We start from the raw sequence: 21071 nt of genomic DNA, 5'->3' as shown, positions 1-21071 counted from the left end.
ATGTGCTCAGAGGGGTCCTCAGGTGCACTGAGGCACTGAAAAGCTAGTTTTCACTGCCACATGGGCCTTTTTATCATCAGGATGAGGTAGTGGTCATATTTTAATTAAAATGTCAGAACAAATACTGTTGGAGTTATTGAAAATGAATCACCAGATAAAGTGAGCACTGGGCCATGGCAGGTCAAAGAGGCAAAGTCACCTGGAGAAGAGAACTCAATTCATTTTCCTGCCTAAATGAGGAAGAAGGAACTTTATGAGCAATATGAACTTTTAATACTTTAAAGCACATTCTTCTCTGTAGCAGAAGCCCCTATTTTCACAGATTGATGGCTTTTAGTATTATGTTTTGATTATTTGACATTCATGTAATACCTTATGCTTTACTGCATTGTAAATATTGTAGTTTAAAACGTGTACCAAAGGAATAACATTATTTGGGCTTATTTTCTTTTTGTTTGTGTTTGAATTCTACATTCTCTGTGCTTCATAATCCTCAGTGAAAGTCAGCCTAGTCACCTTTTAGAAAAAAAATCTGTATAATAGCCATCCTAGTACGTGTGAAGTAGTATCTCATTGTAGTCTTGCTTTGCTTCTCCCCCAATGATTAGTGATGTTCAACATCTTTTCAAGAGCTTATTGGCCATCTGTCTGTCTTCTCTGGAGAAATATCTATTCATTGCCTTTGCACATTCTTTTTATTATTATTATACTTTAAGTTCTAGGGTACATGTGCACAACATGCAGGTTTGTTACATATGTATACATGTGCCCCTATGACAGTCTCCACCACTCTGCCGGTATTACCAACATAGTTTACTCTATCCCTAAACACGGCATGCAACTGTAGACACCATTTCTTGCTTTGTTGTTGTTGTTGTGCTATAGTTGCTTTTCTTCTACCTACCCTATTCTACACTTACTCCAGTTCAATTTGCCCAACATCCTATTCTAAATTGCCTATTACATCTTTAGTCCTTCTTACTATCAAATTGAATGAAATGAGCTACTGCAGAAAACCAGTTCTACCACCGGCAACTTGTGATGCACTCCTAGCCAAAGCTCAGCAACTTTAATATTTTTGGACAGTTCTGCACTTCAGAACTGCATGTTATTTTTCCAGCTATCTCTTTGCCTTCCAGCTGAACTCAAAGAAAGATGAAGCAGTTATATATCTCTTTAAGGTTTTAAGGTCAAAGCCTGATAATGCCCTTGTATCCAGAGCATTTATCTTCAGTCTGTGTCAGTTTTTCACCTTCCTCATGGTTTCTTTTCAAAGTTTCAACCTCTATAAAATTAGTTTAAATCTATTGGATTATTCGTTTCCTCCAGCTTTTATTAAATGGAGTGTTCCTTTGAGCTGGATCTTTAATGAGATACAAGATAAACTCTCCTAGTATATGCTTAGAAATGGGCTGGGCAATATTAAAGACTTTCCAGACCTTAGCCCACTTGTTAGCAGTGCTCCCCAAGTCTGGTATACCAAATCATAGGAGATACATTTAAGTACCTTCCCATAAGATTTGTGTGACTAAACTCACTAATCAGTTTACTAAGAGCCATATGGTGTTAGCTATAAAATATGAATTCCTTATGTTCCTTTATTTTGTCAATAGATTTAACCACCTAATATGTTCCTACATGAAGTTAGTGATATCTTAGACGACTCGTAGATCTTGGCACTAGAAAGGAGCAGCTTAGGAGATCACTTCTTCCACTCAGAGTTTCTTCATCCTATTCCACTAATAATTATGGATTATTCAGGATGAACTAGGAAAATAACTTATTTGGTATTCTTATAGTGGAGATACTGTAAATTAAATATAATAAAATCCTGTTTATCCTGATGTGGGAAATAGGGCTTTCTTGTTAATTGAATACTGCAATTAGGTAAAAATTTCTCTACATTGATTACCAATTAAATAATAGTTATTAATGAGATAATTATGCCTTTAACATTTTCTTTATTATTCATGAGGTACTTCATGGTCTTGGGCAATCTTCATAAACATTCATTATTATTTTTGTACAAAATTTGAACTTTTGTTCAGATTCAGGCTAAAGAAAACTCTCTAGTCAATGAATGTATCCACAGCAATATTTTATGTTTTCAAACAAAGAAAATCTAATTATAACAATTTTAAAGAGGAGAGGCAAATAAATGATTGTCATATTAGCAAGAAATAGGCTTTATGCATTGAGATTAATAACATTGGACCTTTTTACAAGCATATCGTACTTTGGATCATACCTGAAAATACAATAACATCAATTCAGAAATTATTTACTGAGCATCTGTCATGTGCTGAGCCCTATATTAGGGAACCAAAAACAAGGGAGGAGAGTAAGAACTAAGTCTACTTCATGTGTGTATCCCCAGCTCCTAGCTTAATGCCTAACACGCGTAATAGACACATGCTCTTAAATGAGAGAACATATGCTCAAAATGGCATTCACTGTTATGACTTCATTTTTTATATTTGTTGGTTATCATTAATTTTTTAATCCAATAAGACAAAGCATTAGGATGTGAGTTAGGACAACAAAGTTTTAATCCTATATTTACTATTTTTGTAATAATAACTTTATCGATATATCATTCATATACCATATGATCCACCCTTTTGAAGTGTACAATTCAGTGTTTCTTAGTATATTTATAGAATTGTCCAAACATCACCACCATCAGTTTTAGAACATTTCTATCACCCCCAAAAGAAACGTCATACCAATTAGTGATCACCTCCCATTTGCCCCCAGTTTCCTTCAGCCCTAGGTAACCTACTGACCCACTTCCTGCTTATCCTAGACATTTCATGTGTATATACTATTGAATTACTATATAGTTTATCAAGTTGGTTTGTCCATTTGAAACATAAGGAAATCAATTTATGTTGTCTTCTGTCTTTATAGGGAAAATTTAAGCATGAATGTGATCATAAACCCTTTGATACTAGTGAGAAGTAATAGAAGTCCAAAAGAGCACGATTGGAGTAAAATCTAATTAACTTACTCATCAAAATAGTGTGTAGATGCAAGTTTACTGATTGTTTACATACAAAGCTCTGATTTACTACAATGTCTAGTCATGGCTTAATCGGTAATAGGCTACACAGTGTAGTAATTGACAAGCATATTGTATTTTAGAATGTAAATAAAATTTATTTATATGTTTAGAAAATGAACAAGTAGAAAAGCCAAGAATTCTGTGGGCACTTTACTTCAATATGAGAGATTCGTCAGACATCAGCAGGAGCTGTTATAAAGATTTACCATCCAACGTGTATGTCTGCTCTGGCCCAGATTGTGGTTTAGGAAATGATAATGCAGTCAAACAGGTAAGGCTGTTGATGTTTCTCAGTTTTGTGTTAGGATGTTTGTGTGGTTGGGAAATATTTTTTCCTCTGGGAGGAGAAAAAAGTCTAGAAAAGCATCTCTCAATACCATTTCTGTAATTTGCCGTAAAAGTTTTTTCTATGTAGCTTCTACAAAGCTACTTTAAGTATACTTTAAATACAGGATCAGGTATTTTCACTTTCTTGAATAAAATGTTGAATTACAGAGATTTTTTTATGAGTTCCATTGTGGGAATAAGGATAGAAGATGCTAAAAATACATATTCATAAATAAGAATTTATAATGCCAGTATTCTAAAGAAACATTGTTTCTGATTTAAACAGTTGAACCATTGGTATATTATTTTGAAATACATAAATTATTTTTCTTGATAAACAGTCATTTCAAGAAGGTTGTAACTAGTAAGTCATATAAAATTAATTTTACAGTAGTCTTAATGCATTTTTTTAATCATAGAAAAGAAGTTATAGCATAGTTTTACATAGTTAACATGATTCCATTAATGTTTTGACACAAGTTCATGTCCCAAGAGCTACCATTACTGATGCTGAGGTCTGTTGTAAAGTAAGGTGGAAGTTTGTGATAGCCATCCTGGTCAGGGCTATGAAGAGGCACAGACTGATACAAGCTGCTAAAAGTGAGCCATGATTCCATTAAGCTGAATATTGATATGTATATATAAATATACTTCTTTGCCCTGGACAGGACGAAAAAAACAGAAAATATTTTTTGATGATACATTTCTAAATTTTTCACAGGTAGAACTGGCATATCTGTCCATTAAGTCAATAAATGGGTAATTTAACATTGTTCTAAGACCACAGATGGAACTTTCGTTCCTACCAGTGGCAAGGATCTTATAGTAGCAAATGTCCTGGTTGAGCCTGTAATCTAATTTTGAGTCGTGGTAGCAAAGCTATGTCTATGATGAATATACAAACATCTGCAGTTTTTTTCTGGAATTCTTGTTTATTTTCTTCAGTGCCTGATGGTGATCCTGTATAATTATATTCAGCCAGTGACACCAAACAAAAGCAGAAAGTCACATCCATCTCTCATCCATCATTCATTCTATTAGTTTAGTAAGAACCCAAGATGGCTGAAGATCTGCATTTATAGCTTGAAATGATCAAGTCATTTTTACTTTGATGTTCTAATTTTTTGCAAGTAGAAATTGCCAACAAGTTTTTAGCAAGGTAGCTTAGGTCATTTTTATCCCTGAATGAACTTTAATATTTTTTAACCAAAAAAATTTAAGTAAGGGCTTATAATACAAGTACTAATGTATTCTAAACATCCAAACTGCATGCTAGAAGATTATAATTGAGGGATAATTTTATCATGAGGTCATTTGCTTCTCAAGAAGATAATCTTCAGAGGTCACATGCTGTAACAGTAGAAAACAGTACAGTGCTAATTTTGGTACTAATTAATATATGCTATTAAATGTAAGCAGTTTTAAATTTGTTGTATAGCTTTTAGTCTCATCAATTTTGGGGGAAATATTATGATGCCTACTTTTAAAGAGCATTGACAATATTTATAAATAGCTTGTGTATTCAGATAAACTGCATGCTAATTCCTGTATATCAGCCTGTAATTATGTCAATCACTAATTGGCGATTTCTGGTGATTGGTATTTTCCAAATGAAGATTATCCATAAAGGCTCTCAGAATATCACCTAGACTTTGCTTATGTAGACAACACAAGCCCATGCAAATTTCTTTATTTTAAAAAAACAAATGAAATACTTCATTTTACCAGTTGGCAAGGTGGCATCTTTTCTTATTTGTAAAATGTATAGAGGTTGAGTAATGTAAACTTGACACTCTTGTGTTCATAGGGAACTATTTGTGATTTGAAGATGCACCAAAAACATAAAGTGATATGTCTGTAATACCCCCAAGTTCAAATTGTTTGCTCCTGGCCTCCAAGACATTCTCTATTGTCACCACAAAACCAACCTAAGTGATAGTTGCGATTCTTTCTATGACTTGCTCATTTTTGTATTTTATGTTGCTTCAGATTTGTTTTTATTTGTCTGAAACTGACATCTGAGATATCTCTTTTTCTTGGCAGATGTTGTGTACCATTTACCCAAACATACTGATGGACAGTTCCATAGTCCTCATTCCCAAGACATTGATGGCTCACTCCTTCAGGAGCCCCACCCTCTAGGAGATGTCACTACCATGGGAACAAGAATAAATAGTACCATACTCTTTGTATTTTACTTCAAGTATAAAATGAGTTAAATTGGCTGATGTTGGGCTGGACTGGAAACCTAACCTCCATTTAGAACATGGTTTTATGGACAGATTAGCCAGTCACTTACGACGTTTGATACACAGCCCATTATTAAGTTGAGAGCTAGCTGTATAGATTGAACTATCAGGTTGTTCACATACTGTAGTACCGTTTCTTTTCTCATGCCTTTGAGAGAGAGAGGGCAATTTTAGATGTCATATTTTCTGTAGCTGCCATTCACTTGAGCACTTTCTATGTGTCAGATTCTATCCTTGGCATCTCATATATATTATCTTATTTTGTCCTCAAAACAATCTTGCAAGATAAGTATTTGTGATATCCCCATTTATAGATAAGGAAGCTACATCCTAAAGGGGCTAAATAACTTGTCCAGAGGTCACATAGCTAGTAAGTTCTTGAGCCAAGAATTAAACTCAACTCCTTTGGATCCCAGTGCTTGTACACTCGCCCAGTGAGTGTTATATGCTACTTTCAGCTTATGAGTAGGCCTACATCCTAAAAACATTAAAGTACTATATTAATGAAATGTTTATTTTTGTTTTGTGTTGATGTATGTTAACTAAACTTATAAATATTTTAAATAATTCACTTTGTTCTGTCCGTACATCCCAGTGTGAGCACACCAAGTTACAATATAATTAGCACTTTCCAATTTTTTAACCACCTGAAATTTTTTACCCTTTGAGCTAACTTCTGGCTTAAAGGTGAAGAGGATGAAAAGTTGCCAGTTAACTATTCTGTGCTTAGAACTAGGTTTAGTTGGCAAACAAAATGCAGCAGACCAAGAAGCATTAGATACACTTTCCAGAGCATGGCAGTTGACCCTAAGAGGTTCCAGCAGTTAGAGAGAGGAGAGATTTGGGAAGGACTGGAGTCCGGCTATAGGAAATTGGCATCAACAAGGGCCAGGGCAGATGGGCTAAAGGTGGGAGTTTCATAAGCAGGTAGAACACAAAGAAGAGTGGTGTGGCAACTGGCAACTGGTGCTAATCTTAGGAGGCGGGTGGTGCATGACAAGATGTATGGAAGCATATGGTGTGGGATCCAGCCACAGAGATTGGAGTTAAGGGTAAAAGCTATTCTGTGGGAAGGAGGCAAAAGGGAGACAAGGTGTCAAACACAGAGGAATTGGCATAGAAGTAAAAGAATTTATAGTAATTATTATTATTATTATATTTATACTTAATATTTGTATTAAATGTTACTGACATTCTATTTTATGCCAAGGCACTAAGGATCGAGTTGACTAAAAGTGTTTGTCATTCTGGAGGAATCACTGTCAGGTAAAGGAGAAAAGCATGTAAACAAATGACAGTGTAGTGTGGTATATGTACTAATACATCCAAAGTCTAGAAATAATATAGAGGAGCAATGAGCCCAATCTCGGAGTCAGAGAACCTTACAGAGAGGGGTATAATAGATGAGTAGTGATTCTCCATCTAAATCAAAGACAGTAGAATTGAAACATTCTGGGTGTAAAGAATAACATTGGTACCAGCCCAGTATGTAAAAAATAAGTATGGTGTATTGTTTCATACAAATAAACAGGTATTAGTAAATCAAGAAGTCTGAGAGATGCAGGCTAGATGAAGTGGTATTTGATAAGATCAGAGAAATTAGGCCTGAAGGGTTTTATTTTCTATAGTCGGGATCTTGGATTTTATCCTATTGGTGACGGGGAGTCATTGAAGAATTTTAAGCCAAAAGTTGAATAAACAGAATTTTATTTTCCATAGACCCATCTGAGGGTGGCATGGAGATGGATTATATGGGCGGACTCTAGAGGCAAGGAGACCAGTCCAATTCCGAGGCTATTGTAGTTGTCTGGTTGAAAGATGGTGCATGTCTGGGCTATGTCAGTGTTGAAGGAGCAGATGAAGTTAAGAGATAGAAGATAAAATTGATAGAATTTGATGATTGTTTGCATGCCAAGTGTAAAAGGGAGGGAGAACTTTTACAGATAGTAAAGATAAAGATGTAAGACAAAAAAGACCATTAGGGGAACGGAAGTATGAGGTAATGGCTTTGTCTGACCTAGATCCCGCTTCTACAGGGACTGTGTTTCTAGCAAAGGAGTATGGTGAGTTCCCGGGATGGAGAGCAAAGATAGGCATCTGTAATGTTTGATTTCCAGATAGCCACAATAAAAAATGCAGTTAGCTATAGTTACCATGCTGTACATTAGATCCCGAGAACTTATAACTGAAAGTTCATACCCTTAAACCAACAGCTCTTCACTCCCCAGCCCCTGGCAACCACCCTCAACTTTTCTAGATTCTACATATAAGTGAGATCATATGGTATTTTTCTTTCTGTGCTTGGCTTATTTCACTTAGCATAATGTCCTCCAGGTTCATTCTTCTTGTCATAAATGACAGAATTCTTCAATTCAAATTTGACAAGAGAGCAGATTTTAAGTATTCTTACTAGAAACACACACACACACACACAGTGGTAACTATTGGTAGTGATGGACGTGTTAACTTAATTGTGGTAATAATTACACAGTGTATATCAAATGACCTTGTACACCTTGAATATAAATAATTTTTGTCAATTAAGTATTTAAAAACTTCAAAGAAATTGTCTATAGCAATTGGCGTGTCCAAAAACATACCCTTGAAGTTTTTTTTATTCTGTTACCGTGTCATACTAATAAGTTCAGCTTAAATCTTGACATTTTTACTTATGCTATTATTAGTAATAATGAAAATAGCTACCATATATGTTGGCTTAATCTCTGATATTTTATAGATAAGGAAGCCAAAGCTCAGAAATTGAGTAAGCATTCCCCAAATCACATAGCTGCTAAATCGTAGAGCCAGTATTTTTACTGAGGCTATCTTTTCAAAACTCACGTGCTTAAACAAGTGCTGTAGTCCTTAAAGTCCAGGAAATGGGAATTATATCAGAAAGCAAATAGTTGAACAAACAGTGAAGCGTTTTCTTCATTTGAACAGTGACTTGTTAAAATTGCTATATGCTAAATTAGATTATACCAGTATCATATATAGGCTTGTATTAGTCTGTCCTCACACTGCTATAAAGATACTATCTGAGACTGTGTAATTTATAAACAAAAGAGGTTTAATTGACTGACAGTTCCTCATAGCTGGGGAGGCCTAAGGAAATGTAAAATCATGGTGGAAGGCAAAGGGGAAGCAAGGCATGTCTTTCATGGTGGCAGGAGAGAGAAAGCGAAGAGGGAACTGCCAAACACTTTCAAACCATCAGATCTTGTGAGAAGTCACTATCACGAGAACAGCATGGGGAAAACTGCCCCCATAATCCATTCACCTCCCACCAGTCCCTCCGTAATACTTGTGGATTACAATTGCAAATGAGATTCGGGTGGGGACACAGAGCCAAACCGTATCATTCTGCCCCTGACCCTCCCCAAATCTCATGTCCTTTTCACATTTCAAAACCAATCATCCCTTCCCAACAGCCCTCCAAAGTCTTAAAACTCATTCCAGCATTAACTCAAAAGTCTATGTCCAAAGTCTTATCTGAGACAAGTCAAGTCCCTTCCCCCTATGAACCTGTAAAATCAAAAGCAAGTTAGTTACTTCCAAGATACAATGGAGTATAGGCATTGGGTAAATGTCCCCATTCCAAATGGGAGAAATTGGACAAAACAAAGGGGCCATAGGCCCCATGCAAGTCCAAAACCCGGCCAGGCAGTCATTAAATCTTAAAGCTCCAAAATCTCCTTTGACTCCAAGTCTCACATCCAGGCCATGCCGATACAAGGGCTAGACGCCCACAGCCTTGGGCAGCCAACCCTGTGGCTCTGCAGGGCATAGGCACTGTGCCTGCTTTCACAGACTGGCATTAAGTGCCTGTGACTTTTCCAGGTGCATGGGGCAAGCTGTCAGTGGATCTACCATTCTGGGGTCTAGAGGACAGTGGCCGTCTTCTTACAGCTCCACTAAACAGTTCCCTAGTGGTGACTCTTTGTGGGGGCTCCAAGCCCACATTTCCCTTCAGCACTGCCCTAGCAGAAGTTCTCCATGAGGGCTCTACCCCTGCAGCAGACTTCTGCCTGGCCATCTAGGCATTTCCTAACATCCTCTGAAATCTCTGCAGAGGCTCCCAAACTTCAGCTCTTGCCTTTTGTGCACCCTCACGCCCAACATCACATGGAAGCTGGCAACGCTTGGGGCTTGCACCCTCTGAAGCAACAGCTCAAGCTGTACCTTTATTCCTTTTAGCCATGGCTGGAGCTGGAGCAGCTGGGATGTAGGCTATCATGTTCCAGGGCTGCACAGAGCAGTGGGGCCCACCCAGCCCACAAAACCATTTTTCCCTCCTAGGGAAGATCTCTGACATGCCCTGGAGACATTTTCCCCATTGTCTTGTCTATTGACATTTAGCTCATCGTTGCTTATGCAAATTACTGTAGCCAGCATGAATTCCTCCCCAGAAAATGGGTTTTTATTTTCTCCCATGTGGTCAGGCTGCAAATTTTCCAAACCTTCATGCTCTGCTTCCCTTTTAAACGTAAGTTCCAATATCAGACCATCTCTTTGTGAACACACATGACTGAGTGCTTTCAGAAGCAGCCCGGTCACATCTTGAATGCTTTGCTGCTTAGAAATTTCTTCTGCCACATACCCTAAATCATCTTTCTTAACTTCAAAGTTTCACAGATCTCTAGGGTGGGGACAAAATGCCACTACTCTCTTCAAGCATAGCAAGAGTCACCTCTGCTCCAGTTCCCAATAAGTTCCTCATCTCCATCTGAGGCCACCTCAGCCTGGGCATCATTGTCCATATCACTATCAGCATTTTGGCCAAAACCATTCAACAAGTCTCTAGAAAGTTCCAAATTTTCCTACATTTACCTTTCTTCTTCTGAGCCCTCCAAACGATTCTAACCTCTGCCTGTTACACAATTCCAAAGTCACTTCCACATTTTCAGGTTATCTTTTAGCAGTACCCCACTCCTGGTACCAATTCTGTGTTAGTGTCTCTTACACTGCCGTAAAGATACTACCTGAGACTAGGTAATTTGTAAACAAAAAAGGTTTAATTAACTCACAAGACCACATGGCTGGGAAGGCCTCAGGAGAGTTATAATCATGTCAGAGGGTGAAGGGGAAGCAAGGCACATCTTACTTGCTGGCAGGAGAAAGAGAAAAGGGGGAACTGCTAAATACTTTTAAACCATCAGATCTTGTGAGAATTCACTATCACAAGAACAACATGGGAACAGTCACCCCCATAATCTAATCGCCCCCTAACATGTGGGGATAATAATTTGAGATGAGATTTGGGGGGGGACTCAGAACCAAACCATATCAAGTCTCTATAAGATATCATATAAGCAATATTAAGGCAATTGTATTTCTTTCGATATATAGAATGAATGTGTTTCAGTTCTCAACAATCTGAACACTTGATAATGAACCTGATGAGATACTACCATACTTGAAGTGTTGACCTGAATACATGTATAGAATTAAAGGGAGAAGTCATAGAATTCTGAAAACAGACTTATAGAAGTTCATGTATTCTGATAAAGTACTATAACCTGCTTAAGGAAAATTTTAAGGATAACACTTAATTGTTTTTAGTTAATGCCAGAAATGCACACACATTTTAAACTGATTTCCAAAACCGATTTATCTTTTCGTCCTTGGCCAGGCTGAAACACTTTTCCAGGAAATCTGCCCCAGTGAAGATTTCTGTCCCCCTCCACCAAATCCTGAAGACATTGTCCTTGATGGAGACGGTTTACAGCCAGAGGCTTCAGAATCCAGTGCCATACCAGAGGCTAACTCAGAGACTTTCAAGGAAAGCACAAACCTTGGAAACCTAGAGGAGTCCTCTGAATAATGGATATACACCGAACTGGATACCCAACTTTGGAAATTTCTACTGGTCTCAGAGTCTGCTTGATAGAAAGACTGTTTGAAAAATGTTAGAAAGCAACAGCAATTATAAGGCAAAATGGGTAATAGAAATCCAAAAGGGGATTTTCCTTATAGAGGACGTTACAAGAACACACAACACTTACAAAGCACATTGACTTGCTCATTTTGAATACCAAACTTGTGTGACTAGCAGATGAAAATTATAAATCAATTGATTCTCAGGAATGTAACTGTGGATATGAAAGTGATCCTATGCATTGTTAATAATTCCGTGGTCTTAGGACAATTTTGCTTACCACTATGGATCTTTGTTTGAAAGCCACATTTTCAGAACCAGCTCACATATTTTCTTTGGTTATTTGAATTATATTTTCTTTATGGACAAGAGCATCATAGCATAATGATAAAAACATATAGAAAAACTAAAGTATCATGATCTAGATAGAAGCCTGTATTTAGAATACAGGTTTGTTTTGTTTTGTTTTGCTTTCTATGTTGAGAAGCATTGAAAATGCTAATACAAAGGTGTTTAGGCATTGTTAAGAACAAGTCAGTAGTGTTTTTTAGTATCAGTAGTGATATTTGTTTGTAAATTATTTACATATTGGGAAAGGTCAATAATGAAGAAGTGAAAGAATGGAAGGAAAGGTGTGGATAGGCTCATTGATATTTGGATGTTCTGTCTGTCAAATAACTAGAGTATTAGGCTAATTGTCTACAGACCTAATTTAATCCTGGCTGTCCTTCTGATGATATGTGGTAAATTGTTTAATTTCTGAGCCTACGTTTCTCCATATATAAAGTGGAAATAGTATTACTATGCCTACTGTATGAGAGTGGTTATGAAGACCAATGCAATGCCATGTTTAGAATGGGTTTGCCAGAAGAAAATCGTTTTAGAATTTTCCCATTGACTTGATGAATCTCAGAAGTCTCACGCAGGAAATAATTGCTTGTTGTCAGTCAACAAATGAAATAGATCACGCATTTTTATTGCATTAAGCTTTTTAAATGGAAATTTCTTTTTAAAATTAGTATTTTATATTCTTACATACAGACCAGTAAAAATAGTAACAAGTAGAATTATGGTTTTGAAATATTACTAAGGAAAACACTCTATAAATTGTTAATACTCCTTTTCTGGTAGGTAAACCTGCAACCACCAAGGGCTCCAAATTGTGTATGATAGTTGGCAAGCCCTAAAATACACTCTACATAAAAATGTTAGGGTTGCCTCTAATCCCAGCACTTTGGGAGGCTGAGACGGGCAGATCACTTGAGGTCAGGAGTTTAAGACCAGCCTGGCCAACATGACGAAACCCCATCTCTACTAAAAATACAAAATTTTAGCTGGGTGTGATAGCGGGCACCTGTAATCTCAACTACTTTGGAGGCTGAGATAGGAGACTCACTTGAACCAGGGAGGCGGAGGTTGCAGTGAGCCAAGATTGTGCCACTGCACTCAGCCTGGGTGACAGAGCAAGACTCTGTCTCAAAAAAAAAAAGAAGTTAGGGCTGTACATAGGCAGCAAACCAAGCTACAGTGACGTTGCCTGTATTTAAATTTTCTCAAATGGCCAAGCTCTGATGGTCTACTTTATTTGAGTAATAGTTTAGACTTACAATTGCCTGTAAATAAACAAACAAATGCACTCTTAGTTTTTTTGGTTTTTTGGGTTTTTTTCCACAAGATCTGGCCTATATTGTCTGTCAGGAAGCCATGGCTCCAATGTAAAGTACATAGTTCTTACATACTTCAACTGCAGCTGGTCCCTGACCTCATCAGGTTTCAGAGATGTTCTTAAAGGAAGCCAGCTGTGACAGGTCACAGATTGATGGGAAATGGAAAGAACCAAGGAACGTAGCTCTTGCCTCACCTTTCTACCCACTGCAGATGTAGTTCAAGCCAGAATAATGGAAGAACTTAACTAACTAGCCTCTCAGGCTGCTCCTATCCCTACCTCCCAGTGTACAGCCCCTCCCCATCTCTTTAGTCCCCTTTCCTTCGCTTCCCCTTTTATAATGTCACATAAATCAGGGACAGTAGGATCACATTATAACCTACTTTGTCACAGGGATTCGATTTTTCTTATATCAAATCATGTTTCCTGAAACCCAGCTGGGGCATATGCACTCAATGTCTAATACATACCTATTAATGTACCAGGTATTGGCCTTGCTCCTGAATATCAGCAATATATTATAAAAGATTCCAGTAGATGAGACGATTGAGTCTGAGTACAATTGCAGTAAATTCTGCCAATAAAGATATTGTACTGTTACGGTCTTAGAGTTAAGGCCACTTGAATGCAGTATGCACATTCATGTAAACAGACAATCAGGGTAGGCCTAGAATAACCACAAAAATTCTATTGGCCTTACTACAGCCGCCTATGTATAGAACAATGGAGGAGATAGTTTGTGGTCCATTATTGTACCCTGTTTCATCCATTAGCCAGCAGCAGAATCTCTCTTTCAGGTCATTTATTAAATACGATTGAAATGTTTAAAAGTTCCTGAACATGATTCGTGATGATTAAAATATCATATGACTGATAAAAGACTTTAAGAACTTCAGATATTACCTGTTGCCTCAAAATGTAACAGAAATTATTCTTAGAGCTTTCTTTTTAGCTATCCTAATTACTGCCAATAAATATTTGTTCTTATAGTTTTAAATCTAAAAGAAAAATCTTTTGGTTTTGTTTTAAAACCTTAAACTTGAAGTCATATTAATAAAATTAATATATTGTACATAGTGGAAAATTTTCAGTAGCTAATTTAAAATTTCAAAAAATGCTATTAAAGAATTTTGATTCATATATTTAAACTTTTTAGTTATGCATGCTTCTTATTAACCAAAAATGATAATACCATTCAGTTTAGTGAGCAGTATGAGAACCAATACCTAATCCTTATGTTGCTGTTGTATATTTTCCTAGTGGTGTGCCTGCTCAGAAAAACATACACTGTATGTGTATACATACTTGTGTATATATAAAAGGTCAATTTATATATTTTTCTATAGGAAAATGGAATAACAATTTCCCTACCTCCCATAATATGTATTTGTCCATATTAAAATAGCCACATTGATGATAATTTCTAGAACTAGTTTCTGAGATTGTCAGCCCTTTGTCTAAAATAATGGCAGTATTAATGATTGACTTCTGTCACTGCCATAGTTACCTGGATTGGCAGCCTTAGTAGCCTTTGTCTAAAGTCCTAAAGAGTTCCCAAAAAATGTGTTGAAATTTAATTGCTAAATAGTGGTTGGTGATTCTTTACATCAGGAATTGTAATAATTTTCTTGCAAATAAGTTATTTACTGCTATTGATATTGAAGAATTCATCTTTTACTCAGTTAATTTTATTATATGTATTTCAAAAAGCATGAATATATGATTATTCATAAATTGTACACTTTAACAGTAAGTTTTCAAAGGAAATAAAGACTTTTAAATCCTTTTCAGGCATGGTGTCATACTTTGTAGTACTTACATCTTTTATATATGCCAAGAAGTTGAAGATTGCCTTTAACCTGATTTATGTTTTAATATTAGTCTAGTATGTAAATAGTTAATTGTCAAGCTGTATATTTGGTTTTGTTTTTAGGCATCTGCCAACTGTGTTAAGTTTGTGAGAAAGGCAATGAAATAATATAGGGCGTGAGTTACTTTGCAAACTGTTCTAGATGCCAACATTAGTGCCAATATCAAACAAAGGTGAATGAGACCTTTTTCTGTTTGGAATCAGTGCTGTAGAGACTGTGCAGCATGGGCTATGAATTTATAGTACATTGATTGCCTGCAGACTGTTTTCACATCTCACTTACATGATGAGAATCTGAAAGGTGTTTCATATCTGCTTGGTAAATGAGAACCTGAAATGTTTTTCTTTAAGGGGTTTGAGTCCCCAGCAACTCATTTGCAACAGACAAGAGACTGCTGATATTCTTTTTATGCAGAAATTATTCAATAAACTATGATTTGCTATTGAGTCAAATAAAGCAGACTGACACTTTTTGTCAATTTCAAGTAGTTTCTAAAGTTCCTCAGTAAGGAGACATTAAAAAGATAACAAGACTCTCAAAACTGGCGGTTTATCTGTGAGATTATTAATTAATCAATTTTAAGAAAGATAAGATTAATTGAATTTTTAAATAAATAGCTGTATTATCCTTCAAGCACCTTGAAACTCATACAAATTCACACTTTAAAAAAAAAAAATGGTTCCAGATGTTTGAATTTTCTTTAATGATGGCTGTTTAAAAATACTGGTTAAGTGATTTAACACTTAGTATCCCAAGTCACATTTTGAAGGCCACTTTTCTTTCCATTGATGCACAATTTAGCTTTGGGGCTGCAATGAGATACCCTTGTGGTGTAAGTTGCCACGTCTGCTCTTTCTGATGATGAGTCCTAGGACAGTATGACAGGTAATCATTAGAACCTGGATCCTGGTAGACTGTAGGGTCTTTTTGGTCTATCGTTGCAGGGGGATTTATGCTTGTAACTCCTATTAATGTTAATAGGACTTGCATGTGCAAATCTTCCTCCTGTCAATGAGACAGTCGACCCCAAAAGAAACATTCTTTAGAGGTGGACACTGTAGCTGATCTAGAAGCCTCAGTGAATTGTCCTGTTTAGGATTTTTATGTGTGGGGGAAAAAAATGGAATGAGTGTACCAGCTTAGCAGAGTATTTTCTCCAGAGCTTGGAAAGATGAAATGCTAGCACTTAATTTTCTATTTCCATTTCTAAAATATGTTAGAAACTACTGCTCTATGTGTACTATTAACATAGCATTTTTTTCTCTTATTTTTAAAAGTAAAATAATTTTGCCCAGGGTTGTGTTGAAATCACATTTTAATATGTTAATACTATCCTGAAAGTTCTGGAAATTAACATTTTAAAGCTATATAATAGGATCCAGTCTCATAATAATCAAGGAAATGCAGACAAACCCAGGGGATATATTTTGCTTATCAGGTTGGCAGAATCCCAAATACTGATAATAGCCAGAGTGGTAAGGACGTAGGGGAAAAGACACTCTTACATGTGAATAAGAAAGTACATAAATAGGTTACAGCCTATTCAAAGGGCAATTTGGCAGAACCTGTCAAAACTTTTTTTTTTTTGCAGATTATTAAAATGACATTATTTTTGATATTTACAAATGTTTTCATTGCCACCTTTATCTTCAGGCAGTACATATGAAGGAGTATTACATGGGAATATTGCATGATACTAAGGTTTGGGATATGAATCCCATCACCCAGATAACATAGTACCCAGGAAGTAGTTTTACAATGCATGTCCCCCTCCCTCTCTCCCTCCCTCCCCAGTAGGCTGCATTGTCTATTATTACCATGTTGATGTCTACATGTGATCAGTGTTTAGCTCCCACTTACAAGTGAGAACATGCTGTATTTTGGTTTTCTGTTCCTGCATTTGTTTAGGATTATGGCCTCCATCTCCACATTGCTGCAAAGGCCATGATCTCTTTTTTTGTTTTGTTTTTGTTTTTGTTTTTGTTTTTACAGCTGCATAGCATTTCATGGTGTGTAAGTACCACATTTTCTTTAGCCAGTCTACCATTGATGGGCACCTGGATTGATTCCAGGTCTTTGCTATTGTGAATAGCACATTGATGAATATATGAGTACATGTGTCTTTTTGGTAGAATGATTTATTTGGCATCAGAAATGCAAATCAAAACCTATCAAAACTTTAAATGCAGATAGCCTTTGGCCAAACGCTTTCATTTCTAAAAACCTAGCTTATAGACTGTTTTGTACATGTACACAAAATACAAGGTTCCACACTATAGCTTTGTGGTTTTATTTAATTTTGGAAATAACCTATATGTTCATTAAATGGAGACTGACTTGAATTGTTAATACATGCATTTAATAGTATAGAATAGTATGCAGCTGCGAAAAATGAGGTACGTCTGTATGAAATAGATCTCCAACATGTTTAAAAACCAAGTCTCAGAATGGTAAGTATATATGTGTAAAAATAAAATCCCTGTGTTTATTACATATGTATGCCTATCATAGGAAATTTTTAGGAATTTGCATACTAAAGTGGTAACTGATTATGTTGGGAAGAGATTAGTATTCGTAGGGGGAGAACAAAAAGACTTTTTTTTTTTTTTGAGACGGAGTCTTGCTCTGTCGCCCAGGCTGGAGTGCAGTGGCACGATCTCAGCTCACTGCAAGCTCCGCCTCTGGGTTCAGGCCATTCTCCTGCCTCAGCCTCCCGAGTAGCTGGGACTACAGGCACCTGCCACCGTGCCCGGCTAATTTTTTTGTATTTTTAGTAGAGACGGGGTTTCACCGTGTTAGCCAGGATGGTCTCGATTTCCTGAACTCGTGATCCACCCGCTTAATTCTACATAATTGTTTTAGTTTTTCAGTTTTTTATAACTAGTAAGTATTCATGTATTGTTGTATTAAAAATTTGAATCTGTTTAGTAATCCACCAAATTCTTAGGTGGCATGTGGTACCTCCAAAAATAGTGACTTCGAACTTTGGGTTACATTGATGTTTTATAAAGTGCAGTTCAGATAGGAAAGGTAATAATCAATGGGTGACTAGTTACATAAACTATGATTCATCTCTTACAGTGGAGTACTATGTAGTTGTAAGATGGAATTAGGAAACTACTACTTATGTGATCACCAGAATATACTTATAAGTGACAGAAGAATACACACAAAGGTGCGTGTATATCTTCATTTTGTGTAAGAAAGGGGCATTCCAAAACATATTTAAATAGTCACCTATTGTGAAAGGGAGGAGGCAGGGTGGAGGAATGGAAGCTAGACCTCCTTTTACCTTGTTTTATAGTTTTGACTTTCAAACTAAAAGCAATCCATAAAATTTGAAACCATTAATAACCATGTATTGAGTTGTTGGCATAACTATATGTAGAATTAAGTGACTTTAAAGCATTGGTATGGTCTGGATCTATGTTGCCACCCAAATCTTATGTTGAATTGTAATCCCTGATGTCGGAGATGGGGCCTAGTGGGAAGTGATTGGATCATAAGGGCATATTTCTCATGAATAGTTTAGTACAGTCCTCTTGGCACTCACCTCACGATAGAGAGTGAATTCTCACGAGACCTGGTCATTTAAAAGATCTCTTTTGCTTCTGCTTTCACCATGATTGTAAGTTCCCTGAGGCCTCCCCAAAAGCCAAGTAGATTCTAGCATCATGCTTCCTGTACAGCCTGCAGAACTGTGAAACGATAAAACCTGTTTTCTTTATAAATTGCCCAGTCTCAGGCATTTCTTTGTAGCAATGCAGAAGTGGACTAATACAAGCATAGTGTTTAACTATATATTGTAAGATATGGAGATGGTAGAGAACACAAAGAAATCTTAAACTTTATTGAGTGGACTTGATGATAGTGCTAATATTTATTGTGAAAGATAACATTGATGGAATTATTAACATTTTCTAGAACAAGAAAATAATATAAAAACAAAGATAATAAAAACCCTGTCCTCTTTAATTTGAATCAGATCAATGTATGCATATGTTCAAACTCATCAAATTGTACAGATTAAATATGTGCAGTGTTTCGATTTCAGTTAAACCCCCCCCCCCAAAAAAAATCAATATAAACTCAAGATGCAGTTACTTCATTCTAAAAATATATATTTTCTAGCTAGAAAATTGGCAAAGGCTACTGGTGTCATGTCAAAAGAACATCAGAACCAATGTGAAGGAACTCCCATTGGTCATAGATAAGGCCATTTGAACATCAAGAGGGAATAATGGTACTCCAAAAAGCAAACGAACCTCATTGACCAGGCATGAAGATTGCTAAGGCACTCTTTGTTCTAGAAACTAATAAGTAAAGAGAAGGAAGCAATTATCACATATATCCTGTAAAGACTGTATTTCAGGATATCCAAATAGTTGATAAGGAAAGTTCTTGTAGAAGAATCACAATTAATAAATGCATGAGGAATGATAGAATTAGAAAAATCACTGTTTTGTAAACTCAATATAGTATAATAATGTACCTAGGCAATGATTACCAATGACTGCTAAAGCCTGTAGTTGAAAGGCATCACTCAAACCTACTGATAAAATTTAAATTACTACAAGTAGAAAGGCAGACATTGTAAGTTTCCTTGTGTGTTGAAATAGAAAGTATACAGCATTACCTAGGAAGAATTCTTGCCAAAATAAAAAATAAAATGGACCTAAATCTAATCAAGGCTTTAGCTGTAACTACCAGCTTACAGGCATGAGGGGGACAGGAAAGCATGCTAAATGACACCATGAAGATACAACGTGTAAAGTTTTACAGGACAAATGACCCAATTTTATCAACAATTAACTGGCACAGGAAAAAAAATGTAGGAAGCATTATTACAGACTAAAGGAGATTTTAGAGATATCAAGCAACTGCAACATGCTGACCTTGTTTTCAACAAATGACTTTTTTTTTTTTTTTAAGATGGAGTCCTGCTCTGTTGCCCAGGCTGGAGTGCAGTGACATGATCTGGGCTCGCTGCAACCTCCGCTTCCCGAGTTCAAGCAATTCTCCTGCCTCAGCCTCCCAAGTAGCTGCTGGGATTACAGGCGCAGGCACCAGGCCCAGCTATTTTTTTCCGGCTATTTTTTTTTGTATTTTTAGTGGAGACGGCTTTTACCATGACGGTCAGGCTGGTCTGGAACTCCTGACCTCATATGATCCACCCACCTCGGCCTCCCAAAGTGCTGGGATTACAGGCGTGAGCCACAGCACCCAGGCTGACATCTTTTTTTTTTTTTTAAAGCGAAATCCAGACCGTTTTGAGACAATCAGAGGGAATTGAACATTTACTGGATGTTAGTTGATACAAGGAATTCATATTAATAGTGTTGAATGAGATAATTTTAATTTTTAAAAGATATCTCTTAGACATTTTAAAAATAGATGAAACAAGTATAACAAAATGTTAACAATGGTTAAATACATGATATATGGGGAGTTGTTTCTATTATGTATTTTTATTGTGTTTAAAATTTTTCATAGTAAATTTTTAAAATGACAGATAAAGGTTAATAATAATATATAGGTTAATAATAATAATAACCTACCTGTACATTGTTTCTTCCTTTATAACATAACTACCCTCCACTATTTCTGAAAAGGAGGTCCTATAGGATTCAGTTCAGTCCTATATACTTTGTTTTATAATGTTTTGAAACCAGGGGCTCTAAAAATCACCTGTTTAAATTTATTACCTTTGATCGATGTCTTCCCAGGACAGAGAAAGAAAGAGAAAGAGGTAGTGTGGCTGAGCAACACTGGCACAGGGCAAGGTCAAGAAGAATAAACATGTTTACAGAGTCAACCCCTCTCCCTCTCTCTTCCCCTGTCTTAGTTAAAAATTTAAAAATGAAAATGGCATTATTGAGCACCATGAAGTGGAGGGAATTTATAGTCTTACAACTTAGATTGCCTACTTTATTATCACCAATCAATGATAAAATTGTTAATGCTTTTTAACCTCTAAAATGTTTCTATCTAGGCAGTTTTTAGAAGTTGCAACATG

The 21071-nt window shown here is 36.4% G+C and overlaps 1 protein-coding gene across 8 annotated transcripts in view; it reads left to right on the top strand.

The window, feature by feature from the left end:
* The window catches only part of CHM (CHM Rab escort protein), a 193641-nt gene that overhangs the window by 170372 nt on the left and 2198 nt on the right, over positions 1–21071 (top strand). For 7 of the 8 annotated variants that reach the window (XM_021932889.2, XM_021932894.2, XM_031660757.1 and 4 more), the window contains 2 exons: positions 3175–3335; positions 11273–14974. In XM_021932889.2, the coding sequence (XP_021788581.2) occupies positions 3175–3335; positions 11273–11464 (353 nt within the window). In that variant the 3' untranslated portion in view covers positions 11465–14974. Of the gene's footprint in view, positions 1–3174; positions 3336–11272; positions 14975–21071 lie in introns of those variants that run through there. The other variant, XM_017953980.3, reaches the window with a different exon arrangement.

Source organism: Papio anubis, chromosome X, assembly GCF_008728515.1.
Source record: "Papio anubis isolate 15944 chromosome X, Panubis1.0, whole genome shotgun sequence".
Lineage (NCBI taxonomy): Eukaryota > Metazoa > Chordata > Mammalia > Primates > Cercopithecidae > Papio > Papio anubis.
Note: the sequence above shows the minus strand (reverse complement) of the source record. Positions and strands in the feature narration are given on the sequence as shown.